Source organism: Acomys russatus, chromosome 19, assembly GCF_903995435.1.
Source record: "Acomys russatus chromosome 19, mAcoRus1.1, whole genome shotgun sequence".
Taxonomy (NCBI): domain Eukaryota; kingdom Metazoa; phylum Chordata; class Mammalia; order Rodentia; family Muridae; genus Acomys; species Acomys russatus.
Window position 1 is genome coordinate 30,715,169 of NC_067155.1, and position 26,954 is coordinate 30,742,122.

Below are 26,954 nucleotides of genomic sequence, written 5' to 3' on the forward strand. Positions count from 1 at the left end.
TCTAGAAGCCAAAGGGCGGGGCAGAGAAGGTAGCTAAATTGAAGAGGGCCTGGGTTGAATCCCAGCACCAAATATACTGGGGTGGGTGGGGTCACACATACAGAACACACACACACACACAGGGACAGATAGACAGACAGACAGACAGACAGACAGACAGACAGACAGACAAACTTGTAATTCCAGCCCTGGAGAGTTGGGGCCAAAAAGACCAGGAGTTCATGTTCATCCTTGGCTACACAGAGTTCGAGAGCAGCTTGTACTTGTAGCCTGGATTCCATGCCCATCACTAGCCTAGTCTACATGGGGAATTCCAGGACAGCCAGGGCTGTGTAGTAATACCCTGTATCCAAAATTTAAAAAAGAAATTTTTTTAAAAGGAAAGTCAAGCATACTAATACAATCCCAGTATGAAGGAGGCTAAGGCAAAAGAATGCTAGCAAGGGGCTGGAGAGATGGCTCAGTGGTTAAGAGTATTGGCTGCTCTTCCAGAGGTCCTGAGTTCAATTCCCAGCAACCACATGGTGGCTCACAACCATCTGTAATGGGATCTGACGCTTCTGGGTGTGTGTGAACACAGATTACTCATATACATTAAAATAAATGAATATGGGTTTTTTTTTTTTTTTAAAGAATGCCAGCAGGTGTTATATAGTAAGAAAGAAAGATCCTGTCTCTAAAAGAACACACGCGCCCGCGCGCGCACACATACACACACACTCTATTTTGGCAAGTTTGAGGCTATCCTAGGCTGGAGTATGGTTACACCCTGTTCTAAACAAAGATCAATAAAACAGGGCATTTAGGCGTAGCTCAGTAGTAGTACACTTTCCTAGTTTAAGGAAGGCTTTAGTTTTGCCGTCTAGCGCCAGGAAGAAAGTAAGGAAAGGAAGGGGGTAGGGGTGAGGGAAAGCCTGCTAAACACAGAAAGGTGTGTTCATGAGCTGCCTGAAGAGTTACTCTAGGTTTAAGGGGTTCTAGCTTGTTTCCAGTCGCTCACTGATCTGGAGAATCTCACTATGAAGACCTGGCTGGCCTTGAACTCTCTATGCATGTAACAGGCCCCCAGACCCTAGCACAACTGGCTCCATGGTGGAAGTACCATCCAGGCCATAAAACTCAGCATGAAGACAGCCCTACTAGGCAAATTGGAAACAAAGGCCTCATCCATCAAAGTGCATAGTTCTGGGAAAGTCTCTACATTTACTGACCTTGCTTTTTGGCTTCTGTAGCCTCTCTGGTGAACACCCCCACAGCAGTGTGTGTCTGCCTCTTCCTCCCAAGTGCTGGGTTTTTCTATTAAAAAAAAAAATTAATATTGGGCTGGAGAGATGGCTCAGAGGTTAAGAGCACCATCTGAGCCAGGTGGTGGCGGCACACGCCTTTAATCCCAGCACTCGGGAGGCAGAGACAGGTGGACCATGTGAGTTCGAGGCCAGCCTAGTCTACAAAGTGAGTCCAGGACAGCCAAAGCTACACAGAGAAACTCTGTCTCGAAAAACTAAAAAAAAAAAAAAAAAAAAAGAGCACCATCTGCTCTTCCAAAGGTCCTGAGTTCAATTCCCAGCAACTGCATGGTGGCTCACAACCATCTATAATGAGATCTGGTGCCCTCTTCTGGCATGCAGGTAGAATATTGTGTACATAATAAATAAATAGATAAATAAATAAATAATATTTCTTTCCATTTAATTATGTACATGCAGGAGAGAACAGGAGCCTACAGAAGCCAGAAGAAGGTATCAGATCCCCTAGAATTACAGATAGTTGTGAGTCACCAGACGTGACTGGGACCTGAACTCAGGTCCTCTGTAAGAGCAGTGCACACTCTTAACTGCCTTGCCATTTCTCCAGCTTCCAAATTCTTTTTCTCTGTGTGCATTTTCACTCTGAGAGTACATGAAGGCTCAAACTTAGCAGCTTCCAGATGTACCTAGGCAGTATTCTTGATTTGACGGCCTCTGACTTGGGTCAGAGCTTCCTTTAGCAGATCGTGAGGCGTGGTCTTAGAGGCTGGAGGTTTAGTTCGTCTGACAGAATGCTTGCCCCACAGCCCTAGATTCCACTGCCTGCTCTACATAACCCACAAACGATAGCCCTGGCCTGTAATCCCTCGGCCTGCAAACCCCCCTGTAATCCTCTCAGGTGGTAGAGACTCAGATGCTGGAGGCAGGAGGATCAGAAATTCGAGGTCATCATCCCTTGCCTACCTGGAGGATTTGAGACTAGTCCCTGTGGAGAAGGAGTGGGGCGGGGGTGGGGGTGGGGAGGAAGATGTAGTTCCAACTTCCAAGACCCCCCTACCTGAACTCTCTGGCCCTGCGGGGTCCACCTCTTTTACCTGAAACACCCCAGGTTAAGGAAAGAGTTTGTCCCTACCCCAACCATCCAACAACTCAGGATGAGCCACAGGCTTGAGCAGAGAAGTGAATCCAGGATGGCCAAGATAACGGAGAAACCCTGTCTCAAAAAAAAAAAAACAAAAACAAAAAAACAAAAACAAAAACAAGCTTGAGCAGAGACAGGCTAGCAGCCCCACCGGTTAGCTTCCTATGGCTGAGTACAGCTCCTGATGAGAGAGAGGCCAGCTCTGAAGAGGGATAGCCCTGTGTTCTTGGTCTTCCCCGATAGGAAGCCTGTGGTGCCCGGCCTTTGGTACCAGGTGGGGATGCTTAAGGGTTGAAAGAACTTCCCAGAACCACTTTCCTGACACCTGCCCAGCTGGTGTATCTGCAGGATACCAGTTTGCCCCCACCGTCAGGAGTTAGTAGGACTGCAGACTTCTAAAGCCCCTGTCTCAAGAATGTCTTGCTTTGCTCGAGGTCGCGTGGCGTGGAATGGAATCGACCTGGGAGCTTCTGCAGCGAGGCGGGGCCGAGCCATTCCCGGGGGCGGGGCGGGGCGGCTCCCCGGCCTCTGGGCCAGCCCTCCCTGACTCACCCTCTCCTGCCCGCCCGGGAACTCTGCGGGAGTCCGGGTCGATCCACTCCTGGAGATCTAGCAGTTGGGCCCCAGACTTCCATCCCTGAGCGGTGAGTACGTATCGGGGGGTTGGGGGGCTTTGGTCCCATGGGTGAAGAGCAACCTAGGAATGGCCCGGGGGAGGATTGCTCAGGTGTGGGTGGCTCCGTAGCCTTGGCAGGGCGCAATCCCACACACACTGGAGGCTGAGGCTGGGAGAGGGGAGCAGTAATCCTCAGCCTGGGCCCCAGGAGCTCGTGTCCTGGGATCTTAGGCAGTCTCGGACCAAGCAAAGGAAGAGAGATCAACAGGCAGCTCAGAAAGACAGGGGAGCGCTTTCTCAATGAGCCTTCTGAAAGCTACAGAACCCCACCCTCACCAACCTGTTCCCTCACACTTCAAGGCTCCGAAGCTTGAAGACTCCAAAATCACGGTTCAAAGTCACAGCGGAATAGGCTTAGGAAAGTGCTAGCCTAGGAGGCCATAAGCCCCCAAGACTTGCCACTAGGGTTAACTTCCCCTTTGCTCAATAGCCCCGTGTAAAAAGAGCAGAGATTAAACTTTGTTTTGTTTTTTATGTGTTTAATTTTTTTCATTTATCTATTTATTTACTTAGTGTGTGTGTGTGTGTGTGCGCGCGCGCGCGCACGTACACATGTACACAAGCGTACACATGTACACAAGCGTGCACATGCCATGCCACTCTCATAGAGGTCAAAGGACAACTTGTAGTAGTTGATTCTTTCCTTCTATCTTATGGGTCCCTGAGATTGAACTCAGGTCTCCTGGCTTGGCAGCAAGCAGGTGCCTTCCCCAAATGAACTGTCTCAGCAGCCCTGGGTTGTGGGTTTTGGGTTTTGGGTGATGTTGTTTTGTTTGAGACAAGGTCATATAATGCAGGCTTGTCTCTAACAAGCTCGCCAGGCAATTTAGGCTGACCTTGATGTGTTCCTTCCTTTTGCCTCTATCCTAAGGAGGATTACAGGGATATGTGCCACCATTGGAGGATTACAGGGATATGTGCCACCATCCCAGGTTTTATGTGGTTCTGGGAGCTGAACCCAGGGCTTGAGCAAGCACTCTATCAATTAAGCCGCATTCTTAGTCCTGACTTTTATTCTGAAAGTTGTTTCTTGCTAGCCTCTCAGCATAAAAGCTGCAGCGGAGGAGGCTGGCTGAGGTTGGGGCATCCTCTGCCTCCATTTCATCAGTAGGAGCAGGGCTAAGGCTTAGATGTGGGAAGGAGTTTGCAGGATCCTCTCAAACCTGGCCTTCTGGGATACCCCTCTTGGGTGTGGTTGTGTGTAGGGACCAAAGAATGCCTTGGGATGTCCTCATCAATGGTTTCTCCACTTTCTTTCATTTATTTATTTATTTATTTATTTATTTATTTATTTTGAGGCATCTCTTACCAAACCTGAAGCTCGTGTTTTTGGCTAGACTAACTCGCCAATGATCATCAAGAATCTACCTATCTCAGCCCTGCACATACACAGAAACAGAGCACTTTGGTAAACATTGATAATCTTAGTGCATTCCAGGGCTTGATGACTAGCCAGTTCAGGTAAAATGCTGAGCCTCAGACTTCACTGAGACACTTTGTCTATAATAATAAAAAAATAATAATAATGATGATGATGATGATGATGATGAGATAGAGGATGGGTAAGATAGCTTAGCAAGCCCAAGCTCCTCAGTTTGAAAACTAGAGCCCACACAAAAAGAATTGATGCTATGAAGTTGTTCCATCACACACACACACACACACACACACACACACACACACTGATGCAGAGTGGTAGAAGACACCTGACATAGATCACTGGGAACACACACACACACACACACACACACACACCTACATATAAAATAAGAAACCTTAAAAACAAAATTATCAGCATTGAGAGCAATGCTAGGTATTCTTTCATGAAGACTCCTTTACTATTTTTCTTTATACTTGCCCCAGTTCTGAGTCCTCCTTCGGGACCCCACCACCACCTGCTCTATCCAGACACAGGGAAAAGGGCCAGCCTTGCATCTGCCTGCTAGAACTTAATGGCAGGTTCTGGAAGATCCAGTTTGAGTCATGGGGTCAGACAATGATAATTCCCCCATGTCTCTGTCTGAATTGTGTGTATGTCTGTCTGCATTGTGTGTGTGTGTTCCTGGGAGCTAAGCAGAGGGCTGCTTGCTTCCGTCCTGTGACTTGTAAATGTGGGCTAGCAGAGTTGGGGCTTCGTGCCACTGTGAGATGGGTCAGGAGAAGGTGGAGACAGGGAGTTGGTCCTTGCTTGAGCAGGGCTTCGGAGCATCCACCAACGCTGTCCTAGATGACAGGAACTCAATGTTTAACAACTCTGCTTTGTTTTAAAATGTCACCGCTGGATCAGTGAGATGCTCTAAGTTCATTTCTCCCCACCCGACCCCTCTGAGACAGGGTTTCTCTGTGTAGCCTTGACTGTCCTGGACTCACTTTGTAAACCAGGCTGGCCTCAAACTCAGTGATATAACTGCCTCTGCCTCCTGAGTGCTGGGGTTAAAGGCAGGCACCACCACTCCTGGCCTGATTCTTTTTTTTTTTTTTTTAAAGAGTTATTTATTGTTATGTGTATAGTGCTCTATCTGCATGTACACCTGCAGGCCAGAAGAGGGCAGCAAATCACATTCTAGATGGTTGTGAGCCCTATATGGGTGCTAGGAATTGAACTCAGAACCTCTGGAAGAGCAGTCAGTGCTCTTAACCACCCAGCCATCTCCCCAGGCCCTGATTCTTTTTGTTTGTTTGTTTTTGTTTTTGTTTTGTTTTGTTGGTTTTCAAGACAGGATTCCTCTGTGTAGCCTTGACTGTCCTGGACTCACTTTCTAGACCAGGCTGGCCTCGAACTCACAGCGATCTACCTGCCTCTGCCTCCCAAGTGCTGGGGTTAAAGGCATGTGCCACCACTGCCTGGCCCCCTGATTCTTTTTTTAAATAAATCATTTTTAAATTTGTTTGTTTGGTTTTTTGTTTTTTGAGACAAGGTTTCTCTGTGTAGCCTTGGATGTCCTGGACTCACTTTGTAGACCAGGCTAACCTTGAACTCACAGAGATCCGCCCACCTCTGCCTCTCCTAGTGTTGGGATTATAGGCGTTTACAACCAGCCTGACTTTTTTAATTTTTTATTTATGTTTATGTACATTTGGTGTTTGGCCTACATATATGTCTGTGTGAGAGAGTTAAATCCACTGATATTTAAGTTACAGATAGTTGTGAACTGCCAGGTGGGTGCTGGGAATTGAACCAGGGTCCTCTGGAAGAACAATCAATGCTCTTAACTGCTGAGCCATCTCTCCAGCCCTTTAAACCTTTCTTTTTCTTTTCTTTTCTTTTCTTTTCTTTCTTTCTTTGTTTGTTTGTTTGTTTTAATTTTTTATTTTTTTGTGATGGTGGTGGCGAGGTTCAAGAGAGGGTTTCTCTGCGTAATAGTCCTAGCTGTCCTGTATTTGCTTTATGGACCAGCCTGGCCTTGAACTCTCTGTCTCAAGTGTTAGGACTAACGGTAAGTGGCACCACGTCTGCCTCCTGTTCTCCTGACTGCTGAGCCATCTCTCCCCTCTAGACCACCATTTCCATCAGATGATGCACATTGGGATTTTATTTCCCTCCAGTGCTGGAGACCCCCTTGCAAACACTCAACAGCCCCAGGTGAAGGGAGGCAACAAAATTTCTTTTCCGGACGTGGTTTGAAGTAGCCCAGGCTAGCCTCGAGTGCCCTAAGTAGGTGAGGATGACTTTGAACTCCGATCCACTTGCCTTAGACTGCCGCTACACTATGTCTAGTTACCTGGTGTTAGCAACTAAATTCAGAGAACTTTACATTCCAGGCAAGTGCCTATCAACTGAGCAATTGCCTCTGCCTGAGACACTTTTTTTTTTTTTTTTTTTTTTTTTTACTTAGCTTTTTTTTCTTTGGACAAGGGAGTACAAGGGAGTGTTTGGTGAACATTGAGGGCTGCCTGCCATCTAAAGGATTTGGTTTTCTGCTCACCTTGCATGTACCTGGTTCAGCATAACTTGGGGCTCTTGTCTGTTCTCTCTTATACAAAAGACTTAATGCCTGTTCCCTCTTCAACAGACCCTCCTACTATATGGAGACATATCCCAGAGTGGTAAAGGGGTCTGGTTGTGAAGTGCCTGTCTCTCAGCTTAATGACTAGGCTCTGAACCCCTACCTTGACCTCACTCACTACAAACCACTGGGAGAGACAGAGCTAGAAAAAAAGAGGCACGGATGTGTCAGAACAGCTGGCTGGTGCCACACATACCCCATTTTTGGCCAGATCCACAAGTGATCAGGGCAGAGTGCTCCTAAGAAGATGTTGACTGTGCTATTCTTTCTCTACCTCTTTTTCTGTCCTTTTCTCTGTCCCTCTGACCTTTTGTCTCTGTATCTGTCCCTCTGTCCATGTGCGTGTATGTCCTCTGCTTCGCTCTGTTCCTCCATCTTTGTCCCCTTGTCTCTCTCTCTGTCTCTTTGCCATATGTGTCCATGAGTGTGTGTGTGTGTGTGTGTGTGTGTGTGTGTGTGTGTGTGTGTGTGTGTGTTCCAGTGTAAAGGCACCTTCAGGGGTCTGAGTCATGGTCTTCCTTTGTAACTCTCCACTTTGAGAAAGTCATCGGACCCAAGGCTTGCTAGTTAGGCGAGGCTGGCTAGCCAGTGAGCCCCAAGGACCCTCCTGTCTCTGCCTCCCCAGCACTGGGATTACACCCATCACCCATGCACCACTCCAGCTTTTCATGGGTGTTGGGATCAAATTCCTGTTCTCAGGCTTGCATGGCAAGCAATGTATCTACTGAGCTGGTTCACTGGCTTGTTTCTGTTTCGTTGTGTTGAGACAAGGTCTCTTTCTGTAACATAAAGGCTGGCCTAAAACTCAAAATCCTCCTGTTTTAGCTTCCTGTGCGCTGGGCCACCATACTTAACTTGTAGGAACTTGATTACCTTAAGGGATAGAGGGGTCCAGCAAGATTGCACTTGCCCCCAAATCTGATGCTCTGGGTTCCATCCCCAGGACCTACATGATGGAAGGCAAGAACTGACTCCTGCTGTTCTTCTCTGACCTTCATACCCACACCTTGGCACATGTACACACACACACACACACACACACACACACACACACACACACACAAACTCATGTGATCAGAGAAAGCTGGGATGCTGACAGGGTGGGCTGCCCAGAGACCCTCAGTCTTTGTTTCTCTCTCTGCCCTGACCAACCAGCTGACTTGCTGGGAGAGTGGTGTCCTAGCTTGTATCCTACACCCCCGTGTGACTTGGGCCTGGCCTTTGCAATAATGATACCTTAGTGGAAAAGGAAATCAGAGATAGACAGAGTGGGCTGGCAGCCCTGCAGTCTGGCAGCCCAGCCCCGTGCCAGGCTCCAGTCATAGGTGGCACCCTGAGAGTTTTCCAGCATAGAGCTCCTCATGCCGCAGACATTCCAATGTACTCTTCTACTCTTCCCTCTCAGGGCCCAGGTTTCTTACTTCTCCTTCAGATTCTGGGCTCTCGTCCCTATCTGAATACTCAGGTGTCCTGGCACATGCCTCCAGGGCTCAATAGCTTTCAGCCCTGGCCACTCCCTAACCCCTGAGGCCCTTAGCTAGAGCTCAGCCTGGCTCCAGCTTGCTTTCCCCTAGCCGGCTTTTCCGGTTAGAGATTGGAGGTGGTGCCCAGAGCACCCCTGTGGTGGGGGGGGGGTACGAGACACACCCCGGAAGTCTTGAGCCTGAGGATACTGTGGTGGCAGGGTGGAGGTAAGATCCCAGCTAGAATAAAAGAGTACCAGAAGGAAAGCCACAGGCTTCCTCCTTCAGAGGTGGGCAGCCACAGGAGAGACCAGAGGATAGCTGCCCTGTGTTTTTATTTACTCTCATGAGTTCTGAGAGGGTAGGCAGTGAAAGATAAGTTGGGGGGGGGGCGGGGTGTTGGACAACAGGAAAAGCTGTGAGATTGGGATGGAGGTGAGTTCTGAAGGAAGCAACAAAACCAAGGTTAAGAGGGGAAGGGGCCATATAGCTTATAGAGTCTAGAAAGTTCCGGCCTCGCTGAGAGTGTATTGGAAGCACTGACTTTCGTCTGAACTCTCGGGGGTTTCTTCTCCCAGGCCTGACCTTGCTCTCACCATGTCTCAACCCCTCTCGTCTCCTGACTCCTGTAGGCAGAATGATTCCAGTGGCGGAGTTCAAGCAGTTCACAGAACAGCAGCCTGCGTTCAAAGTCCTCAAACCCTGGTGGGATGTACTGGCTGAGTACCTCACTGTGGCGATGCTCATGATCGGCGTGTTCGGATGCACCCTGCAGGTGAGAAACAACACAAAGAAGGGCAGGGCCACATAATGGCATTCCTTACGATTAGAATTTTAGGAAGTGACTAATCCTCTTTTCTTCTTCTTCTTCTTCCTCCTCCTCCTCCTCCTCTCTTCTTCTTCTTCTTGTTCTTCTTGTTTTTTATTTTTGAGGCAGGGTTTCTCTGTGTAGCCTTGGCTATCCTGGACTCACTTTGTAGGCCAGGATGGCCTGGAAGTCACAATGATCCTCCTGCCTCTGCCGCCTGACTGCTTGGATTAATGGCATGCACCACTACACCGTGCAGGAAGTGCCTTCTTGACAAGGAGTGGCATGTGAAGAGGCAGGGCCCCACTATGGCAATGAGCTCTTTAGGGAAAAGTCAGAGTAGACAGGTATGAAGGATCTGGGTTTTCTGTGGCCATATTCATGACCATGCTAATGACTGGGCTCTTGGGCTGCTCCTTCCAGGGAAGGGATGAGGCTTGAGTGGTGGGGGTGTGAAGGAGTGGCCTCACATCTTGGCAGCCTGGTCTACAAAGTGAGTCCAGGACGGCCAAGGCTACACAGAGAAACCCTGTCTCGAAAAACCAAAAATAAAATAAAATTAAATTAAAATAAAACACACACACACACACCCCTTTTATGTGCATGAGTCTTTACCTGCATACATGTATATATACCATATGTGTGCTTGGTACCTGTGGAAGTCAGAAAGAGGATATTAGGTTTTCTGGAACTAGAGTTATGGATGGTTCTGAACTACCACGTGGGTGTTAGGAACTTCACCTGGGTCCCCTGCAAAAGCAACAAGTGCTCCTGACCGCTCCCTAGCCCCATCAGCCAAGAAGGAACTGGGCCTTCACCATGGTTGTGCTCCTGATGGCGATCCAGGTAAAAGGCAGGACCACAGGGGCGGCAGGGGCATGCCTTTACCATGGCAATGCCCATAGCTGGGGTGAGGGGGGTCTTCAACTGCACTATACAGATGGGTGAGGTCCCGCCCTGATGACGAGATGGGGAAGCGTGTTCAACTCTCCAGGTAAAAGGGTCGATCTCTAAAGAGGTAGATCTTGTTCTTGAAGTCCTGAACCCTTCCAGTCACCCAAGACCGAGGACAGGGAGCCTGGGCAATGTGGTTAGTGCCTATAAACCCGGTTGCTTTGTAGGCTGGGGCTGGAGGATCACAAATTTGAGGCCAATCTAGGCATCTTAGCATAACCTTCTCTAAAAATTAAAATTAAGGCCAGGTGTGGCAGTGCATGCCTGTAGTCCTAGAATACACAGATGACTTGGGATTGTGAGTGCCAGGTCAACTGGGCTGAACAGTGAGATCCTGTCTCTAAAATAAAATAAATATATTGAAAATGAGAAAAAAAAATATATCAGTATTAGAGCACTTGCCTAGCTTATATGAGGCCCTAGGTTCAATAAAAAACAATATCACTAATAAAATAAAAGAGGCAGACAAGAGAAAGCCAGTGCCAAAGCCCCCACACAGACCAATAATGACCCCCCCTGCCTTCCTCTCCTCTGTCTCCACACACACTGGCATCAAAGTCTATGAGAATATTAGGATGTTTCCCGACCCACACACTTTTTTTTCTTTTTTTGTGGCAATGGGGACAGAACTCAAGGCTTCCTATGCTGACCAAGGTTATTCTGTAGAGACCAGTTCCCAGCCCCTCACCGGAGGATTCTAGGCAGGAGCTCCGCCAGCGAGCTGAATCCTCCCCACTCCCTCCGTTTGGTTAGTGTCTACTGAAGTTGTCCAGCCTGAACTTCCACCCACTCTGCAGCCCAGGCAAGGGCTGATCCTCTGGCCTCAGCCTCCCAAGTAACAAACTTGGGACTATAGATTAGCATCATCAGGCCCAACATATTTTTCTTTTTTCTTTCTTTCTTTCTTTCTCTCTCTCTCTTTTTTTTTTAAGATTTATTTATTTATTATATATACAATACTCTGCCTGCATGTACATCTGCAGCCAGCATGTGGTTGCTGGGAATTGAACTCATGACCTCTGGAAGAGTGGTCAGTGTCCTTAACCTCTGAGCCATCTCTCCAGCCCTCTCTCTCTCTCTCTCTCTCTCTCTTAGATGTATTTATTCATGCATTTTATGTATGAGTTCTCTGTCTTCATGCACACCAGAAGAGGCGATCAAATCCCATTACAGATGGTTGTGAGCCACCATGTGGCTGCTGGGAATTGAACTCAGGACCTCTGGAAGAGCAGTCAAGTGTTCTTAACCACTGAGCCATCTCTCCAGCCCCCTTTTCTTTCTTTCTTTTTGTTTGTTTTGTTTTTTGTTTTCTTTTTTGGGGGATTGTTTGTTTGGTGTTGTTGTTGTTGTTGTTGTTGTTGTTGTTGTTGTTTGAGACAGAGTTTCTCTGTGTAGCCTTGGCTGTCCTAGACTCACTTTGTAGACTGGGCTGGCCTCGAACTCACAGTGATCGCCTGCCTCTGCCTCCCAAGGGCTGGGATTAAAGGCATGTGCCACCACTCCTGGCTTTTTTGTTTTGTTTTCAAAACAGGGTTTCCCTGTGTAGCTTTGGCTGTCCTGGACTCAATTTATAGACCAGGCTGGCTTCAAGCTCACAGAGATCCACTTGCCTCTGCCTCCCTGAGTGCTGGGATTACAGGTGTGTGCCACCATGCCCAGCCAGATAAGGACTCTTCCAAGCCCGAGATCCTAAATTCAATCCCCCAGGATCCACAAGGTAGAATAACTTCTTTTTCTTGTAGATGAAATTTTGTTATAGATAGAACTTTATTTTAAAATTTATTTATTTGGCTTTATTGAGAGAGGATTTCTCTGTGTAACCCTGGCTATCCCAAAAATCACTTTTGAGACCAGGCTGGCCTTGAACTTAAGAGATTCACCTGCCTCTGCCTCCTGAGTGCTGAGATTAAAGGTATGTACCACCATGCCTGGCTTCAGAGGTTTTTGTTTTGTTTTGTTTTCGTAGACAGATGAACTCCTGATTCTCTTGCATCCATTTCTGATGTACTGGCATTACATATGTGCGCCCAACACCCAATTTATGCAGTGTTAGGGCTGAGACTCAGGGCTTCATGCTTGCTAGACAAGCACTCTACCAACCGAGGTACATCTCTGCCCTAAATGTCCCCTTTCTGGAAGGATACAGTCCTTCGAGGCTGGCCTCGAACTCACAGCAATCTGCTTGCCTCTGCCTCCCAAGTGCTGGGATTAAAGGCCTGCACCACCACACCTGGCCTTGGAAGGATACAGTCATATGAGACTCATCACCCTACTTCCAAATGAGGTCATAGGGGTTGGGACTTAGTTTCCTTTTGGGGACCACAATTCAACACATACACACACACACACACGTTTTTTTGTTTTTTGTTTTTTGTTTTTCGAGACAGGGTTTCTCTGTGGTAGCCTTGGCTATCCTAGACTCACTTTGTAAACCAGGCTGGCCTCGAACTCACAGCGATCAGCCTGCCTCTCGAGTGCTGGGACTAAAGGCGTGCGCCACCACTCCCGGCATCTTTTTTTTAAGTCTCTTATATCCTAGGCTGACCTTGAATTCACTATAAAGCCAAGAGTGACCATAAACTGCTCACCCTCCTGCTTCTGTCTTCTGTGCGCCACGAAGCCCCGCCTATGCACTGGTGAGAATCAAGACTGGTACGTGTTAGGTAGGCACTGTACCAACTTAGCTTACCAACAACCTCCCCCTCGCCTGCCCCCCAGTATTTCTTTTCAGATCAAAACTGATAGTTGCTGTAGTTTTAAACAGCTCTTCCACATTCAAGCAGCTGACAACAGCCCAGGAGCAGGGTCTCCCGCCTCATCCCGTTTCTCTTTTGTGCAATTCCCCAGTTCCCTCACTGTCCTTCACTCTCTTCCTACCCCTAGGTGACACAGGACAAGATCATCTGCCTGCCCAGCCATGAACTCCGGGAGAACTTATCAGAGGCTCCTTGCCAGCAACTGTTGCCTCAGGGCGTCTCTGAGCAGATAGGGGGCCTCCGGGAGCTCAGCGGCCTCAAAAACAACCTAGACCTCCAACAATATGGCTTTATTAACCAGCTCTGCTATGAGACAGCCCTGCACTGGTATGCCAAGTACTTCCCCTACCTGGTGGTCATTCACACCCTCATCTTTATGGTCTGTACCAGCTTTTGGTTCAAATTCCCCGGCACCAGCTCCAAAATCGAACACTTCATCTCCATCCTGGGCAAGTGTTTTGATTCCCCATGGACCACTCGGGCCTTGTCTGAGGTGTCTGGAGAGAACCACAAGGGCCCGGCTGCTGGACGGGTCGCGGTGCCCGCCGTCACTGCAACAGGAGCAGGGGCGGGAAAGGCAGGCGAAGGCGAAAAGGAGAAAGTGCTGGTAGAGCCGGAAAAGGTGGTGACTGAACCCCCGGCTGTCACCCTGCTGGACAAAAAGGAGGGCGAACAGGCAAAAGCCCTGTTTGAGAAGGTCAAGAAGTTCCGCGTGCACGTGGAGGAGGGCGACATTCTCTACTCCATGTACATCCGGCAGACGGTGCTCAAAGTGTGTAAGTTTTTTGCCATCCTGGTTTACAACCTGGTCTACGTGGAGAAGATCAGCTTTCTGGTGGCCTGCAGGGTGGAGACCTCTGAGGTGACAGGGTATGCCAGCTTTTGCTGCAACCACACCAAGGCCCACCTCTTCTCCAAGCTGGCTTTCTGCTACATCTCCTTCGTGTGCGTCTACGGCATCACCTGCCTGTATACGCTCTACTGGCTCTTCCATAGGCCCCTCAAGGAGTACTCCTTCCGCTCCGTGCGGGAGGAGACTGGCATGAATGACATCCCGGATGTCAAGAACGACTTTGCCTTCATGCTCCACCTCATCGACCAGTACGATTCCCTCTATTCTAAACGCTTTGCCGTCTTCCTCTCCGAAGTCAGCGAGAGCCGCCTTAAGCAACTCAACCTCAACCATGAGTGGACACCTGAGAAACTGAGGCAGAAGCTGCAGCGCAACACCCGCGGCCGGCTGGAGCTAGCCCTCTGCATGCTCCCGGGACTGCCCGATACTGTCTTTGAGCTCAGTGAGGTGGAAGCGCTCAGGCTGGAGGCCATCTGTGACATCTCCTTCCCGCCAGGGCTCTCCCAGCTTGTGAACCTTCAGGAGCTCAGCTTGCTTCACTCGCCAGCCAGGCTTCCCTTCTCTTCACAGATCTTCCTGCGGGATCGCCTGAAGGTGATCTGGGTCAAATTTGAGGAGCTCAGAGAGGTGCCCCTCTGGGTGTTTGGGCTGCGTGGCTTGGAGGAACTACACTTAGAAGGGCTCTTTCCCCCAGAGATGGCTCGGGCTGCCAACCTTGAGAGCCTCCGGGAGCTTAAGCAGCTCAAGGTACTGTCTCTACGTAGCAATGCAGGGAAGGTGCCAGCCAGTGTGACCGACGTGGCCGGCCATCTGCAGCGACTCAGCCTGCACAACGACGGGGCGCGTCTGCTTGCCCTCAACAGCCTCAAGAAGCTAGCGGTGCTACGGGAGTTGGAGCTGGTGGCCTGTGGGCTAGAACGCATCCCCCATGCAATCTTCAGCCTCGGGGCCCTGCAGGAACTTGACCTCAAGGATAACCACCTCCGGTCTATCGAGGAGATCCTCAGTTTCCAGCACTGTCGCAAACTGGTCACCCTTAGGTTGTGGCACAACCAGATAGCCTATGTCCCTGAGCACGTGAGGAAGCTCCGAGGCCTGGAACAACTCTACCTCAGTCACAACAAGCTGGAGACTCTGCCGACCCAGCTGGGCCAGTGCTTTGGCCTCCGCCTGCTGGATGTGTCCCACAATGGCCTTCGTTCCCTGCCACCTGAGCTGGGTCTCCTGCAGAGCCTCCAGCACCTGGTCCTCTCCTACAATGCCCTCGAGGGCCTGCCTGATGAACTGTTCTTCTGTCACAAGCTGCGGACGTTGCTCTTAGGCTACAATCACCTCACTCAGCTCTCGCCCCACGTGGCCTCCCTCCACGCCCTTAGCCGCCTCGAGCTCAAGGGCAACCGGTTGGAGGCACTGCCAGAAGAACTTGGGGACTGTAAGGGGCTGAAGAAGTCGGGGCTGCTGGTGGAGGACACCCTTTATGAGGGGCTGCCCGCAGAGGTGCGGGAGAAGATGGAGGAGGAATGACACCCGGTGAGGGAAGGAGCGTGTTGACTCAGAGGCCTTTAGATGTTTCTGCTCCAGCATTGTCTTCCAAGGGAGACATCCAATAGGCCCAGCAGCAGGAGAAAGAAGAAGACCAGATACATTGGTTTTGTGCAGCTCAGACATGATTCTAAGACTGGTTTGTCTTGGGGGGAGAAGCAGGAGGTGGTGGATTTGGGGTGTAACTCCATAGGGAAGGATTAACTCAGTCTTAGAATGTTGAGCCCAAACCACACCTGTGTCTGTGGCTGGCTGGCTATCCTTCTTTTGTACATTCCAGCTTAATTAGTGTCCTTTTAGGGAGTTGGGGGGGGGGGACCAGGGCAGGGGGGGAGGATACATCCCAATGGGATTTCCAACCCTCCCCAACACAGCAAATCAGTATATATTTGGGGTTCTCTCCGAAGGAGAGGACACAGGGTCCAGTTCTGTAGTTCCTTATTCCAACTTTAATGCCAATTCCTTCTTTTATAAGTCCTTTGCCACAGAGACGGGTACTTAGAACAATGGTTCTCACATTTAGCTATGTAATAAAGTCAGCTGGGGAGCCTGGAAGAAAATAAAACATCCCACACCCCACCCCTGAAATACTGACTCAGAATTTTTGGGTGAGGGCCAGGAACCTGCTATTTATGCCAGGGTTTTTTTTTGTTTGTTTGTTTTGTTTTGTTTTGTTTTTTTTGATTCAGGTGGTCCTGAGACTACATAATGGAACTGTTGACAGAAGGACTGGGCTGGGACAGTCATTGAGTTGGAAGAGTGCCTGCTTAGCATACTCAGTGCTTCATAAACCAGGAGTTGGGGAGCCTATTTAACGCAGTGGCGTCTATATAACACCCTGGAGGTGGAGGCAGCGGGATTGAAAGGTTGAAGCTAGCTTGGGAGACAAAGCAGAACTTGTCTCAAAACAGAATGGACACTTAAACGTCTCCATATGGAACCCCATTTCTAGAGCCTTAGGGAGCCCCACGAAGCTAAGCACCGCGTTTCCTCGGGAGAATGCTCATGTGACATACACGAGAAACTTTGTAAACAAAGTCACGAAGTCACAGATCCTCACTAGAGCGCTACTCATGGCTTTCCTGAGATTGGCTGCTTCCAAGTTAAAAAGTGCTGGTGAAGGCTGCCTTTTTTTTTTTTTTTTTTCTCTCTTTTTTTCTTTTCTTTTTTTTTTTTTTCTTAGTACATGCAGGGATTTTCTTTTGAATGTTTCCTGAGCAGGGGAGAATATACTAGTGGGGGCTTAATAAACAAGAACTATAATTCTGACCCTTTCGTATAGTATGAATTCTAAGCTTTCTATATCCAGGATCAAATGGTGACAATTGTCTATGAAGTCAGGCTGGCCTGGGAGGAAAGACATCCCAGGTGCTTCAAAAGAGGGCGAAGTAGAGACCTTGTCTAATCAAGAGAAATCGAGTGGAGTTTTCTTTTTCTTTCTTTCCTTTTTTTTTTCTTTCTTTTTCTTTTTCTTTTTTCTCCTTCTCTGAAAGAATCTAATCTCTTCCCTCCCAAAATTAAAAAAAAAAAAAAAAAAAAAGTCGGGTGGTGGTAGTACACACCTTTCAGTCCCAGCACTTGGGAGGCAGAGGCAGGTGGTGGATTTCTTTGAGTTCCAGCCCCACCTAGTTTACAGAGTTACAAGATGACCAGGCCTACACAGAGAAACCCTGCCTTGAAAAACTAAACAGAAAGAATCCAACTTCCTCTCCTCCCTTTTTTATCCTTTTAACTCCAAGCATGTAGACACATGCTCCACCCATTAAGTCATCAAGGCCTATCCCAAAGTGTTTACTGTTTGCTTCCAGACTCCTGCACATCCTGACCTCCTGAGTTTGGCCAGTCGATGAATGTCCCTGCACAATGCAAGCCTCCTCCTGGACCTAAGAGCCTACAGGCAGACTGCTCTTTAGCAACCCAGATTTACAAATAGGGACTTTTATCCTAGCACCCTTTAAAACTACTTAAAACTATGCTGGTCAGGGGTTGATGTGAGGCACAGGGCAGAAGCATCTAAACTCAGGACCTGTCTTCAGGGAACAGAAGCCGGATTCTCAGGGTGAAGAGATGGGGATGGGGTCTCCTAAGGTCCCAATGGCCTTAACCTTAATTCTGACACCGAGTTCAGGAACTAATCGACCCTGATTTCCCTCTCCTGCCAAGCCTTTCATCTACTCTGTTTGCGGGGATGGATGACATGGGAAGGGATTACCCTGGATGCCTAATTACTGCAAGGAGGCGGTTTCACGTTGACAGCGAGAGTAGAGGCCGCAATTATTAAGCATAACAGGTCCTAACAAAGGACTGCCCAAAATGAGGGCGGTTGTACTGGGAGGGCACGGGTGCCAGCGCTAAGCACAGCATGAAGGAAGAATCCGGGAACTGCCGGGAGCGTGCGCAGTAAGGGCGCGCGCGTGGCTGGGCTCCCCTTCTGCACGCATGCGTGTTATCTGTCGGCCTTCAGCTTTCTGAAAAAGTGATTTTTTTTTTTTCGAACAACGCCTCTCTCCAAAAAGCTGGGCACGTTCACGCATGCGCGCTGCGGGAGGTAGCAGTGGGAGATGAAAATGAACGCTGCCAGACTCGAGCTCTAGGTGGCGTCATCGCCCTACTGGGACACAGTGCGCACGCGCGGCACTATGCACGCGAGACCCGGCGGGCGCGCGCGGGGCTGGGCTGGGCTGGGCTGGGCTGGGCTGGGCAGGACGGCGGCTCGGCGGGGTCATCCAGGCGCAGGCGCAGTGCGGTGTTTGTCTACCCCGGACTGACGGGCGGCCTGGCGGTGAGCAGCGGCGGCGGCGGCGGCGGGGAAGATGGCGGCGTCCTCCCTGGAGCAAAAGCTGTCCCGCCTGGAAGCCAAGCTGAAGCAGGAGAACCGCGAGGCCCGGAGGAGGATCGACCTCAACCTAGAAATAAGCCCCCAGCGGCCCAGGCCCAGTAAGTACGGCGCCGTGGGGGAAGGGGTGGGTGGGGCGGGGCGCGCAGTGGGAGGCTCCGCCCACCCAACAGATCCCGCCCCCGCTTCCGAGGCGCTAGCTCTCCTCCCCTCCACTCCCTACCGCTGTCAGCTTGCTGGGCGAGGGTCACGGTGACCTGGAAGTCGGGTGGGCAGTCTCCACGGCGACTCCCTCCCCATACGTACCGCGATCCTGAGGTTCACACCGCTGGGACCTGGGAGCTTAGTAGCTGGGTCCCCCTCACTTTGTGGTCGGCCCTCCAGAGCCTTGTCACCTGCACCTAGCAGGCTTCCAGACCCGGAAGCGACTTCGATCACAGCCAAGTCTTTCAACCCTGCCAGCAGTGATAATCTCTTTTGAGCCAATGTTGACTGCCAAGAGGTCCCCTCCCCTAGTAGAAGGTCCACATACATGCAAACCCACCTGTCCACTTAGGTCACGTAACTTTTATCTACATCTAATCCTCTTTGAATCGAGGATTTGTTTTCCATTTGACTTCCCTGGCCCTATCTGATGATTTCTTCTTCTAAGCCTGGAAAGTTGCCATTGGGGCCAACTGACTGCCTCTTAACATACAAGGGCACCTCAAAGCTCTGTGACCAGCTAGCGTCAGTGTTGCTGTCTTAGTGTGTCTAGCCCCCTGGGAACACATAGCCATTTCTCAGCCTGGAAGTTGTTGCCTCATGGGCTCAAATAACTGCTAGCACTGCAGACACCTGTGGCCAGTGTGAATGGACCTCGCCCCATCCAGCAGACACACACGACTTTTCTATCTCTACCATCCTTGGGTCTGCCTCCGTCACACATGGTCCTGTACCAACAGCTAGTGTCCTTTCTTCCTATACCCCCAGCTTGTTACCACCATGACCACAGCTAGCATCCTTGTTGTATCCCTGATTCCCCTGTCCCCAAGTCGTCTTTGCTGGAAGGAATTTGGTTTCTCTTCCTTCTCACCAAACCTGTGATCAGTGCCTTGCCAACCCTTTCTCTATCCCTCTTGATCCAGCAAAATGCCTTCTTTGTATCCTCTTTGATTTAATTCTTGGGGTGTATGTATTGTTCGTGGGGTCACTCTGATAAGAAAGGAAAAGCAGCCTCCCGTAGCTGAGATTTCTCTCCACTTCCTGGTCCGCTGGCCTAACCTTCACAGCCTGATCTCCCTGAGGAAGGATTCAGGGTTCCTTCCATCCTTTCCTCTTCTGGAGTTTCTTCCGGGTCCTGGAGATACCTAGAGCTGGGGATGCTTTTCATTGGAATCTGCCTGGGACCAGAAACTGGCCCAAGACTTGAGGGCCCCTGCCTAACTCCAGGGATGTCCTTACTGGCCGAGTATGGATGAGACAGGGTTGGGTGTCCTAAGAGCTGCCTGTCCCCAGAGCAGAGTGAGACCTGGTAAGGCTGGTGGCTGGCAGGCCCCAAGGGAGCCCCTTGCAGGTGTCTGTGTCTGTCAGCTCCACACCTTCCTCCCACCCTCCCATCTCTGTCGGTTTCTACCCATCTCTGCAGTTTGGTGCCTTGTGCCTCCCCCTCCTCTTCATTATGATTTGATTTCTGTTCTGTTGGACAAATCGGTTGTTTCTGTTGTGATTTATTGTGGTGTTTTCTTTTTTCTTTTTTTTTTTTTTCTTCCTTTCCCCATCCAGTTATTGTGATCACTCTAAGCCCTGCTCCTGCCCCGTCCCAGCGAGCAGGTACCAGCCCTTTTTATCATTGCTGCTTGCACATCTGCACTTTGACCTAACCGCTGCCCTGGCTGCAGAATGCCATCCCCACCCCAGGCTCTGTGTGTGTTCCTTCTGTCTCTTCATTTTTACCTTCCGTCCTTTCACTGTGGCGGTGTGAGCTTGGCTGCACTCTGTGTCCTCTAGCCTTCCCGTTTCTTCTTTAGCTAAGTTTGGGACCCCTAGAAAACAAAATGGGCTCCCCTAAAAAGTGGGAGTCTGCTAGGGGTGTGTGTGTAGAAATAAGGGGTGGAGGTAGGTGTACTGTTCCTACTCAGTCTGTCTCAACTGGGGAGTGAATGAGTGTCGTCATTTGTGTACTGCTGTGTCAACTCTCAGGACCAGGGACACAGCAATAAGTAACAAAGACAAAGCTCCTGTCATATGAAGCTGAGGCTGAGGTATAGAGTCTATCAGTAGACACTGAGCACTAGAATAATCTAGTAGGGTGAGGGACTCTGCAGAGGGGTCACTCAGGGAAAGCCTGTGGAGAATACAGGATTTGAACAAAAGTGTCCCGGGAAATAGGAGAATGCAACACACACACACACCCCCCCATGCACACGTATAGGGACCCCGTCCTGGGTAGCTCAGTTATTCTGGTGCCTAGATGTGCAGTGTCTCATGTGTGTAAGAGGAATAGCACCATGTTGGCAGAGATGAGGAGAGCTGACTGTTGGTGGTAGTGTGTTCCCAGCTTCTGTGTATCCATAGGTGTGTGTGTTTTTTGAGCTCTGTGAGTAGTGTATGTCTCTCTGCACTTGAGCATATGCATGTTGGTCTGGTAGCCTGCACACCTAAGGGTCTCATAAGTGGCCACCTGTCCCATGATTTGTCTTGCTTTCTTCATTCATTCACTCTTACTTTTCCTTCCCTCACTGTCTTATACTTACTGTATTCTCAGGCCTGCCATGTGTCTCTAAACCCCTCTAACCTCTGTTCTCAGGGTCTTGTATATCTCGCTCCCTTTTTCCACTGTACCCCTCATGAAATCCATGCTCCAGAGAGTGGAGGCAGCAGCCTTTTCCCTGGGCCCGGGGCAGCCCGAGAGGGCTTGGTGCTCTGTGTAGATAAGAGGGCAAGTAGGGTGTGGAGAAGTTAGAGGTGTGGTCCTCGCTCCAGAGACCTGTGCCAGGTGAGAAAGGATCACAAGTACCCACGAGATGAGCTGTGGACAATTCCTAGAGTGTCTGGGTCCAGCTGGAGTCCCAAGCCACCAGGGCTAAAAAAGGACGTGGATATTAGCAGTTAAAGCCCATATGTCTCTCCCCGTTAGTCACTGGGCCCAAGTTATCAAAAGCCATTGGGTTGACTGTGGGAAGAGGCAGTAGTAAAGTTCAGGGTGTGGAGAGGTGTTCTGGGAAGCGGCAGGCTCCAGGCCTTCTGGGAAGTGATACTTGAAGGATGCTTGTTGCTGATACCCTGAGCTGAGCCAGCTGTAATCCTTCTGGGGCCCTAGGGCCCCTGAAATATGAGAGGTTTGTGGAGAGCAGATAATTCCAGGAGCTACAGAGGGCTCACAGGCCCTGCCACTAGCCCACAAAGACCCCCTACTTAGCTCTGCAAGAAACCTACTCATAAAACGTCCATATACTCTCTGGCTATCTCTGCAGCACCTCCTCTGGGCAGCTGGGCCCCAAGTCTTGGTTCTTTTTCTGTCTTTCTCCTGTCCTCCCACACCCTAACACCGCCCACCCATCCTGGGGTGCCTGCTGCCTGCCCGCCGCCTGCCTGTAGCATGCCCGAGCCATCCGCATGCAGGCCTTTGGGAAGTACCAAGCTCCCCTTCCTGACCCAGCATCTCCCCCCTGCCCAGCCTAGCCCAGCTAGTCTCCGGAAGAGCTTTGCCATCTAGATCCCTGTTAGTCTCTTTTCCCAAGAACTCTGGTTTAGCCTGGGTTCTATTCCCGCTCCCTTGACCCCAATTCTGCAGGCCTGGCTTGGAGATGCACAGATGAGCCAGCTGGCCAGAAGGTGGCCCTCCCTGACCTACGAGTGGAGTTTGGGGCAAGACAGCCTGAAACCAGAGTTGCATAGCTACTGGCTCTTGTTCATTCACTGTGCAGGGTTGGTGGCCAGGCCAGGTTCCTGGTGGTCATTCTGTCCCCACTTGTTCCCCATGTGAGCACAGTGGCCCTGAGCATGCTTCCTGGCACTGGTGGGAGAACAAAGAGACATGCCAGAGAAGTCCCCTGGCACAGAGTCCCCCCCACTTTTCTACCATACGCACTTGAGGATAAATCCTCAGCCTCTTGGACCACCCCTCTCCCACCAGCCCAGCCCATCTCCTTTCAGCTCAGAGAGGCCGGCAATAGTGCCCTGAAGGTGCCCCAGGGGTAGGGAGGAAGGCCCCAGCCAGCAGAGCAGAGAGCTGTTTCAGTGTGCCTGAAGGGATACCAGAAAGGGCAGAATGAGAACCCCAACCTCTTCGTGACCAGCTGGATGCTAACTCCTTTCATGCCCCTGGTTTTTAACTCCCCAGCCCTGCAGCTCCCACTGGCAAACGACGGGGGCAGCCGTTCACCATCCTCAGAGAGCTCCCCACAGCACCCTACACCCCCAACCCGGCCCCGCCACATGCTGGGCCTGCCGCCAACCTTCTCCACACCCCGCAGTATGGAGAGGTAAGCTGGTGGAGCAAGGCCGGCCCAGGGAGGCGGGTGATGTCTGTGGGACCCGCGTTACCAGCTCTTGGTTCTTTTGTCCCTTTAGCATCGAGATTGACCAGAAGCTGCAGGAGATCATGAAGCAAACAGGGTACCTGACCATCGGGGGCCAGGTACTACCTCCCCCATAGCTCGGCACCCTTGGAGCTGTGACCCAGGCAGGCTAGAGGTGGTGGGTGACAGGAGCAGAGGCTCTGAGGACCCTCCAGCTACCTTACTCTCCTCCCAGCGTTACCAGGCAGAAATCAATGACTTGGAAAACCTGGGCGAGATGGGCAGCGGTACCTGTGGTCAGGTGTGGAAGATGCGCTTCCGGAAGACAGGCCACATCATTGCTGTCAAGGTGAGCCTTCCACACCCCAGTTCCAGGATGTATCCTGTGCCCTTGCAGCCTGCCCAGCACTTGAAGCTCCCCTCCTGGCTGTCCCTCCTTGCAGCAAATGCGGCGCTCGGGGAACAAGGAAGAGAATAAGCGCATCCTGATGGACCTGGACGTGGTACTCAAGAGCCATGACTGCCCCTACATTGTTCAGTGTTTTGGCACCTTCATCACCAACGTGAGCACCCTGCCTGAGGGGCCAAGCCCCTTCTGGTAAAGTCTCAGGGTATCCTCTGCCCCTATAGGGTCCTACATGTCCCCAGGAACCATAGTGTGGCTAGGGTAGGGAGGAAAGCATGGCTGCCCCAAGCCCTGTGTGCCACCCTCCTACAGACGGACGTCTTCATTGCCATGGAGCTCATGGGCACATGTGCAGAGAAGCTGAAGAAACGAATGCAGGGTCCCATTCCAGAGCGCATCCTGGGCAAGATGACTGTGGCGGTAAGCAGCTGAGTCTGGGCTTGTGTGGCTAGGTGGGTGCCCCTAGGTTCTGTCCCCCATGACAGGTGCCTGGACCTGTCTGTCCTACAGATCGTGAAAGCACTGTACTATCTAAAGGAGAAGCATGGTGTCATCCATCGTGACGTCAAACCCTCCAACATCCTGCTAGATGAGCGGGGCCAGATCAAGCTCTGTGACTTTGGCATCAGTGGCCGCCTTGTTGACTCCAAGGCCAAAACACGGAGTGCTGGCTGTGCTGCCTATATGGCTGTGAGTGGTGCCCTGCTGGGTCTGACAAGGGGCCTGGGTGGGCTGTTCCTACCCTCAGGGTATATCCTCCTCCTCTTGCACCCTGCAGCCTGAGCGCATCGACCCTCCAGACCCCACCAAGCCTGACTATGACATCCGAGCTGATGTTTGGAGCCTGGGCATCTCATTGGTGAGTTGGGGCTCCTGTTGTGTGGGTTGGTGGGAGGGCCGGGATCTCTTACCTGCTGTTCCAGCAATGCTTGTCACCCTCCCAGGTGGAGTTGGCAACGGGACAATTTCCCTACAAGAACTGCAAGACGGACTTCGAGGTCCTCACCAAAGTCCTGCAGGAAGAGCCCCCACTCCTGCCTGGTCACATGGGCTTCTCGGGGGACTTCCAGTCATTTGTCAAAGACTGGTGAGCACTCCCACACTGCCTGTCCTTGCTGCTACCTCTCTACTCTGGAATGTTCTGGAATGCCAGGTGTCTTCATGCTGCTCTGGGAGGGGGGCATTAGGGGAAGGGATAAGGTGGGCACAGCTATAGGTAGGCCTATGGCTGGAGGCTGTAAACAGGAGCTAAAGCTAGAGCCCTGGGAATTACTTTCTGGGTTTGTTTGACCTGGCCTAAGGCGACAACTGGCCCTGTGGTTGTCTGGCATAGTGACTCTGGGGCTTTTCTATGGAGGCTGTGCAGGAAGACCACCCTTGAGTCTTAACTTTCTATTGTGAACCTCACACACTGGTTCCAACTCCTCACCTGGGTCTTCACTATGCTACCCTGGGCCAGGAGACTTAGTGGATCCCCAGCCTAGTGGAGCCTGGGTGTGAGCAGCTGCTGCTTGCTCGTCTGGAAGACCCCTTTCTCTCTGGGGAGGGCCTGAGCACAGGCACGCATCCAGGCACAGGTGGGTTTCCCCTCCCTGACTCTTCCTTTCTTTTTTTCTCCCTGTTCTTTGTCCAGCCTTACTAAAGATCACAGGAAGAGACCAAAGTATAATAAGCTACTTGTGAGTACCCCACCCCCAGTTCCCACCATGGGTGGAGTCCTCCTGGCCTCACCTGCAGGACCAGGAGGGCTGACTCCTCATCCTATGCCAACTCTTGGGCCTACAGGAACACAGCTTCATCAAGCACTATGAGACACTCGAGGTGGATGTCGCCTCCTGGTTCAAGGACGTCATGGCAAAGACCGAGTCTCCAAGGACTAGTGGAGTCCTGAGCCAACACCACCTACCCTTCTTCAGGTAGCCTCATGGCAGCGGCCAGCCCCAAAGGGGCCCAGGGGCATGGCCACAGGCCCCCCCTTTCCCACCTGGCCAACCCAGCTGCCATCAGGGGACCTGGGACCTGGACGGCTGCCGAGGGCTGAGGACAGAGAGTAGGGGGTACCAATCCACCTCTGGCTCCCTACCTACCAGCTGTGGACAGAAGAGCATGCTGGTTCCTAATCCTTCCCACTCGGGTCAGCCAGCTGTGCGAACCCAACCCCACCCCGACAGACACTGTGAACAGAAGACAGCAGGCCATGAGCAGACTCGCTATTTATTCAATCGTAACCTCTGGACTGGGGTGGTCCCCAGGGGCTGAGAGAAAGCCCCTTGTCCCTCTCCTCCAAACTCCCAGTGTCTGTCCCCTCCACCTTCTCTCACACATGATTGCTCTCCATCTTTCCTTCTGTCCCCTCCCTCTCTCCCTCTGTCCCTTCCTTGTTTCCTTATCTCCTTCCCAGCCTCCTTTGCCTCTGTCCTAGCCTAAGCCTGGGCCCAGCCACTCCTACCCTTTAGTGGAAGCCCCAGGTCCACCCAGGCCTCCTCAAGTCTTTGCCCCAGGATGACTTTGTGGGCATTGTGACTGCAGCCAAACCGGTTGCTGTCTCTGTGTCTGTCTGTCTCTCTCTTTGATCTCAGGGGGTCCTTTTTGGAGTTTATTGTATTTTATTGTACTCGGTGGGGTGTGGGGGGGAGGGGCTTGTCCTCATGGGGTGTGTCAGTACCTTCAGAAACTTTTACCAAAGTAATGTTTAGCTGCTTGTGGTGGGCCCCCTCTCCTCCACTGCCCTCAGGCTTTGGGGTTTGGACTGCTTGCTGCTCTTTGTCAGTTCTGGCCTACGAGAGACCAGGCTCAACTGGTGGATCCTCACATGGGACTGGGGACTGGTTATACAGTCCGGGGTTCAGTAAAAGACCTCAGGTGGTGCAAAGGGAGACCAAGGGGACTCCGCCACACAGATGGCCTTCAGGGAAGGGATGTGAGGGGCGCAGCAGAGAAGCGCAGGCAGCAGGGAGGAAACGGGAGGGGGTCGGTGACAGGAGTTAGGCCCACGGGCAGAAGAAGGGTTCCGAAGAAGTCAAGGTTGGAGAGTGAAGGGAGTAGCTGTGGAGGTCTGAGCATGTGTGTCAGGGACAAAGTGGACAGGTTTGAGTGCAGGGGAGGCCAGGGTATTGGTATGTGAAGTGGCGTACTCCCATAATGCCCCTGAGCATCCCTTAGCTCACCTAGAGCTGACCGGCTCCAATCCAACTTGTGGCCTGGACCGGGCCAGGCGTCTGTCCCATTTCCTGCAATGGCCAGGACGGGGTTGGGTATGTTTTCTTTTTGTTGGTGATGCATGCAAATCAAGTGGACAAGAGAACAATATAACAGAACAAAACAACAAATTTTAAAACTATAAAACCACAAACAAAAACCAGCACCAAAGTTGAGAAACCTTGCTGGACTTAGCTGATGCAACCATAGACTTAGGTCATACTGTGGCTCTACTGTCCTATTGACTCATCCTCATCCTGCTCACACAGTGCCGCATGGTTAAGTTGTAATTGAAGTCTTCTCTGCCTGGGGCAGGGCACCGAGCTCCTTATCCCCTGTGTTGGGGAAGTGGAGTCATGTAGGGGTAGAATAGCAAGCCTGGCCCCACTGTTAAAGTTCTGAGGCTAGCCGCAGCATGGGCAGCCTCCCTGTGTGCTTAGCTCACATGGCTGGTCCCAGGGCCAGCACAGGCCTAAGGCTAGGCCGCATGGTTTTATTTTTATTTAACTTTATTTTCTGTGTGTGTCTGTCGTCTGTCTGTCTGTTTTCGTCCACCGCCCTCCAG

At 51.1% G+C, this 26,954-nt stretch overlaps 3 protein-coding genes across 4 annotated transcripts in view; 2 read left to right on the forward strand and 1 right to left on the reverse strand.

The window, feature by feature from the left end:
- LOC127203988 (zinc finger protein 721-like) overlaps positions 1 to 26,954 on the reverse strand; it is a 1,570,727-nt gene that overhangs the window by 497,963 nt on the left and 1,045,810 nt on the right.
- On the forward strand, positions 2,929 to 15,745 carry Lrrc8e (leucine rich repeat containing 8 VRAC subunit E). Its single transcript, XM_051162945.1, has 3 exons — positions 2,929 to 3,032; positions 9,167 to 9,309; positions 13,180 to 15,745. Exons 2-3 carry the CDS (start codon positions 9,172 to 9,174, stop codon positions 15,427 to 15,429), a joined length of 2,388 nt encoding a protein of 795 aa, XP_051018902.1. The 5' UTR covers positions 2,929 to 3,032; positions 9,167 to 9,171; the 3' UTR covers positions 15,430 to 15,745.
- Map2k7 (mitogen-activated protein kinase kinase 7) lies at positions 18,188 to 26,117 on the forward strand. Of its 2 annotated transcripts, XM_051162953.1 has the most exons (12): positions 18,188 to 18,384; positions 20,048 to 20,095; positions 22,608 to 22,749; positions 22,838 to 22,904; positions 23,021 to 23,134; positions 23,229 to 23,348; positions 23,504 to 23,611; positions 23,702 to 23,881; positions 23,970 to 24,050; positions 24,136 to 24,278; positions 24,825 to 24,870; positions 24,977 to 26,117. In XM_051162953.1, exons 1-12 carry the CDS (start codon positions 18,261 to 18,263, stop codon positions 25,109 to 25,111), a joined length of 1,308 nt encoding a protein of 435 aa, XP_051018910.1. In that variant the 5' UTR covers positions 18,188 to 18,260; the 3' UTR covers positions 25,112 to 26,117. The 2 variants fall into 2 exon arrangements, with proteins under 2 accessions (XP_051018910.1, XP_051018911.1); XM_051162954.1 differs by lacking the exon at positions 20,048 to 20,095 and having other exon boundaries at positions 18,189 to 18,384.

What these genes read in the sequence shown, in the direction of transcription:
- Map2k7 (XM_051162953.1), top strand. Translation starts at nt 18,261, where the DNA reads ATGGCGGCGTCCTCCCTGGAGCAAAAGCTGTCCCGCCTGGAAGCCAAG. An exon ending in GCCACATCATTGCTGTCAAG is followed by an intron (nt 23,135 to 23,228) that starts GTGAGCCTTCCA and finishes CCCTCCTTGCAG; the next exon opens with CAAATGCGGCGCTCGGGGAA. An exon ending in TTGGCACCTTCATCACCAAC is followed by an intron (nt 23,349 to 23,503) that starts GTGAGCACCCTG and finishes ACCCTCCTACAG; the next exon opens with ACGGACGTCTTCATTGCCAT.
- Lrrc8e (XM_051162945.1), top strand. Translation starts at nt 9,172, where the DNA reads ATGATTCCAGTGGCGGAGTTCAAGCAGTTCACAGAACAGCAGCCTGCG. An exon ending in TGTTCGGATGCACCCTGCAG is followed by an intron (nt 9,310 to 13,179) that starts GTGAGAAACAAC and finishes TCCTACCCCTAG; the next exon opens with GTGACACAGGACAAGATCAT.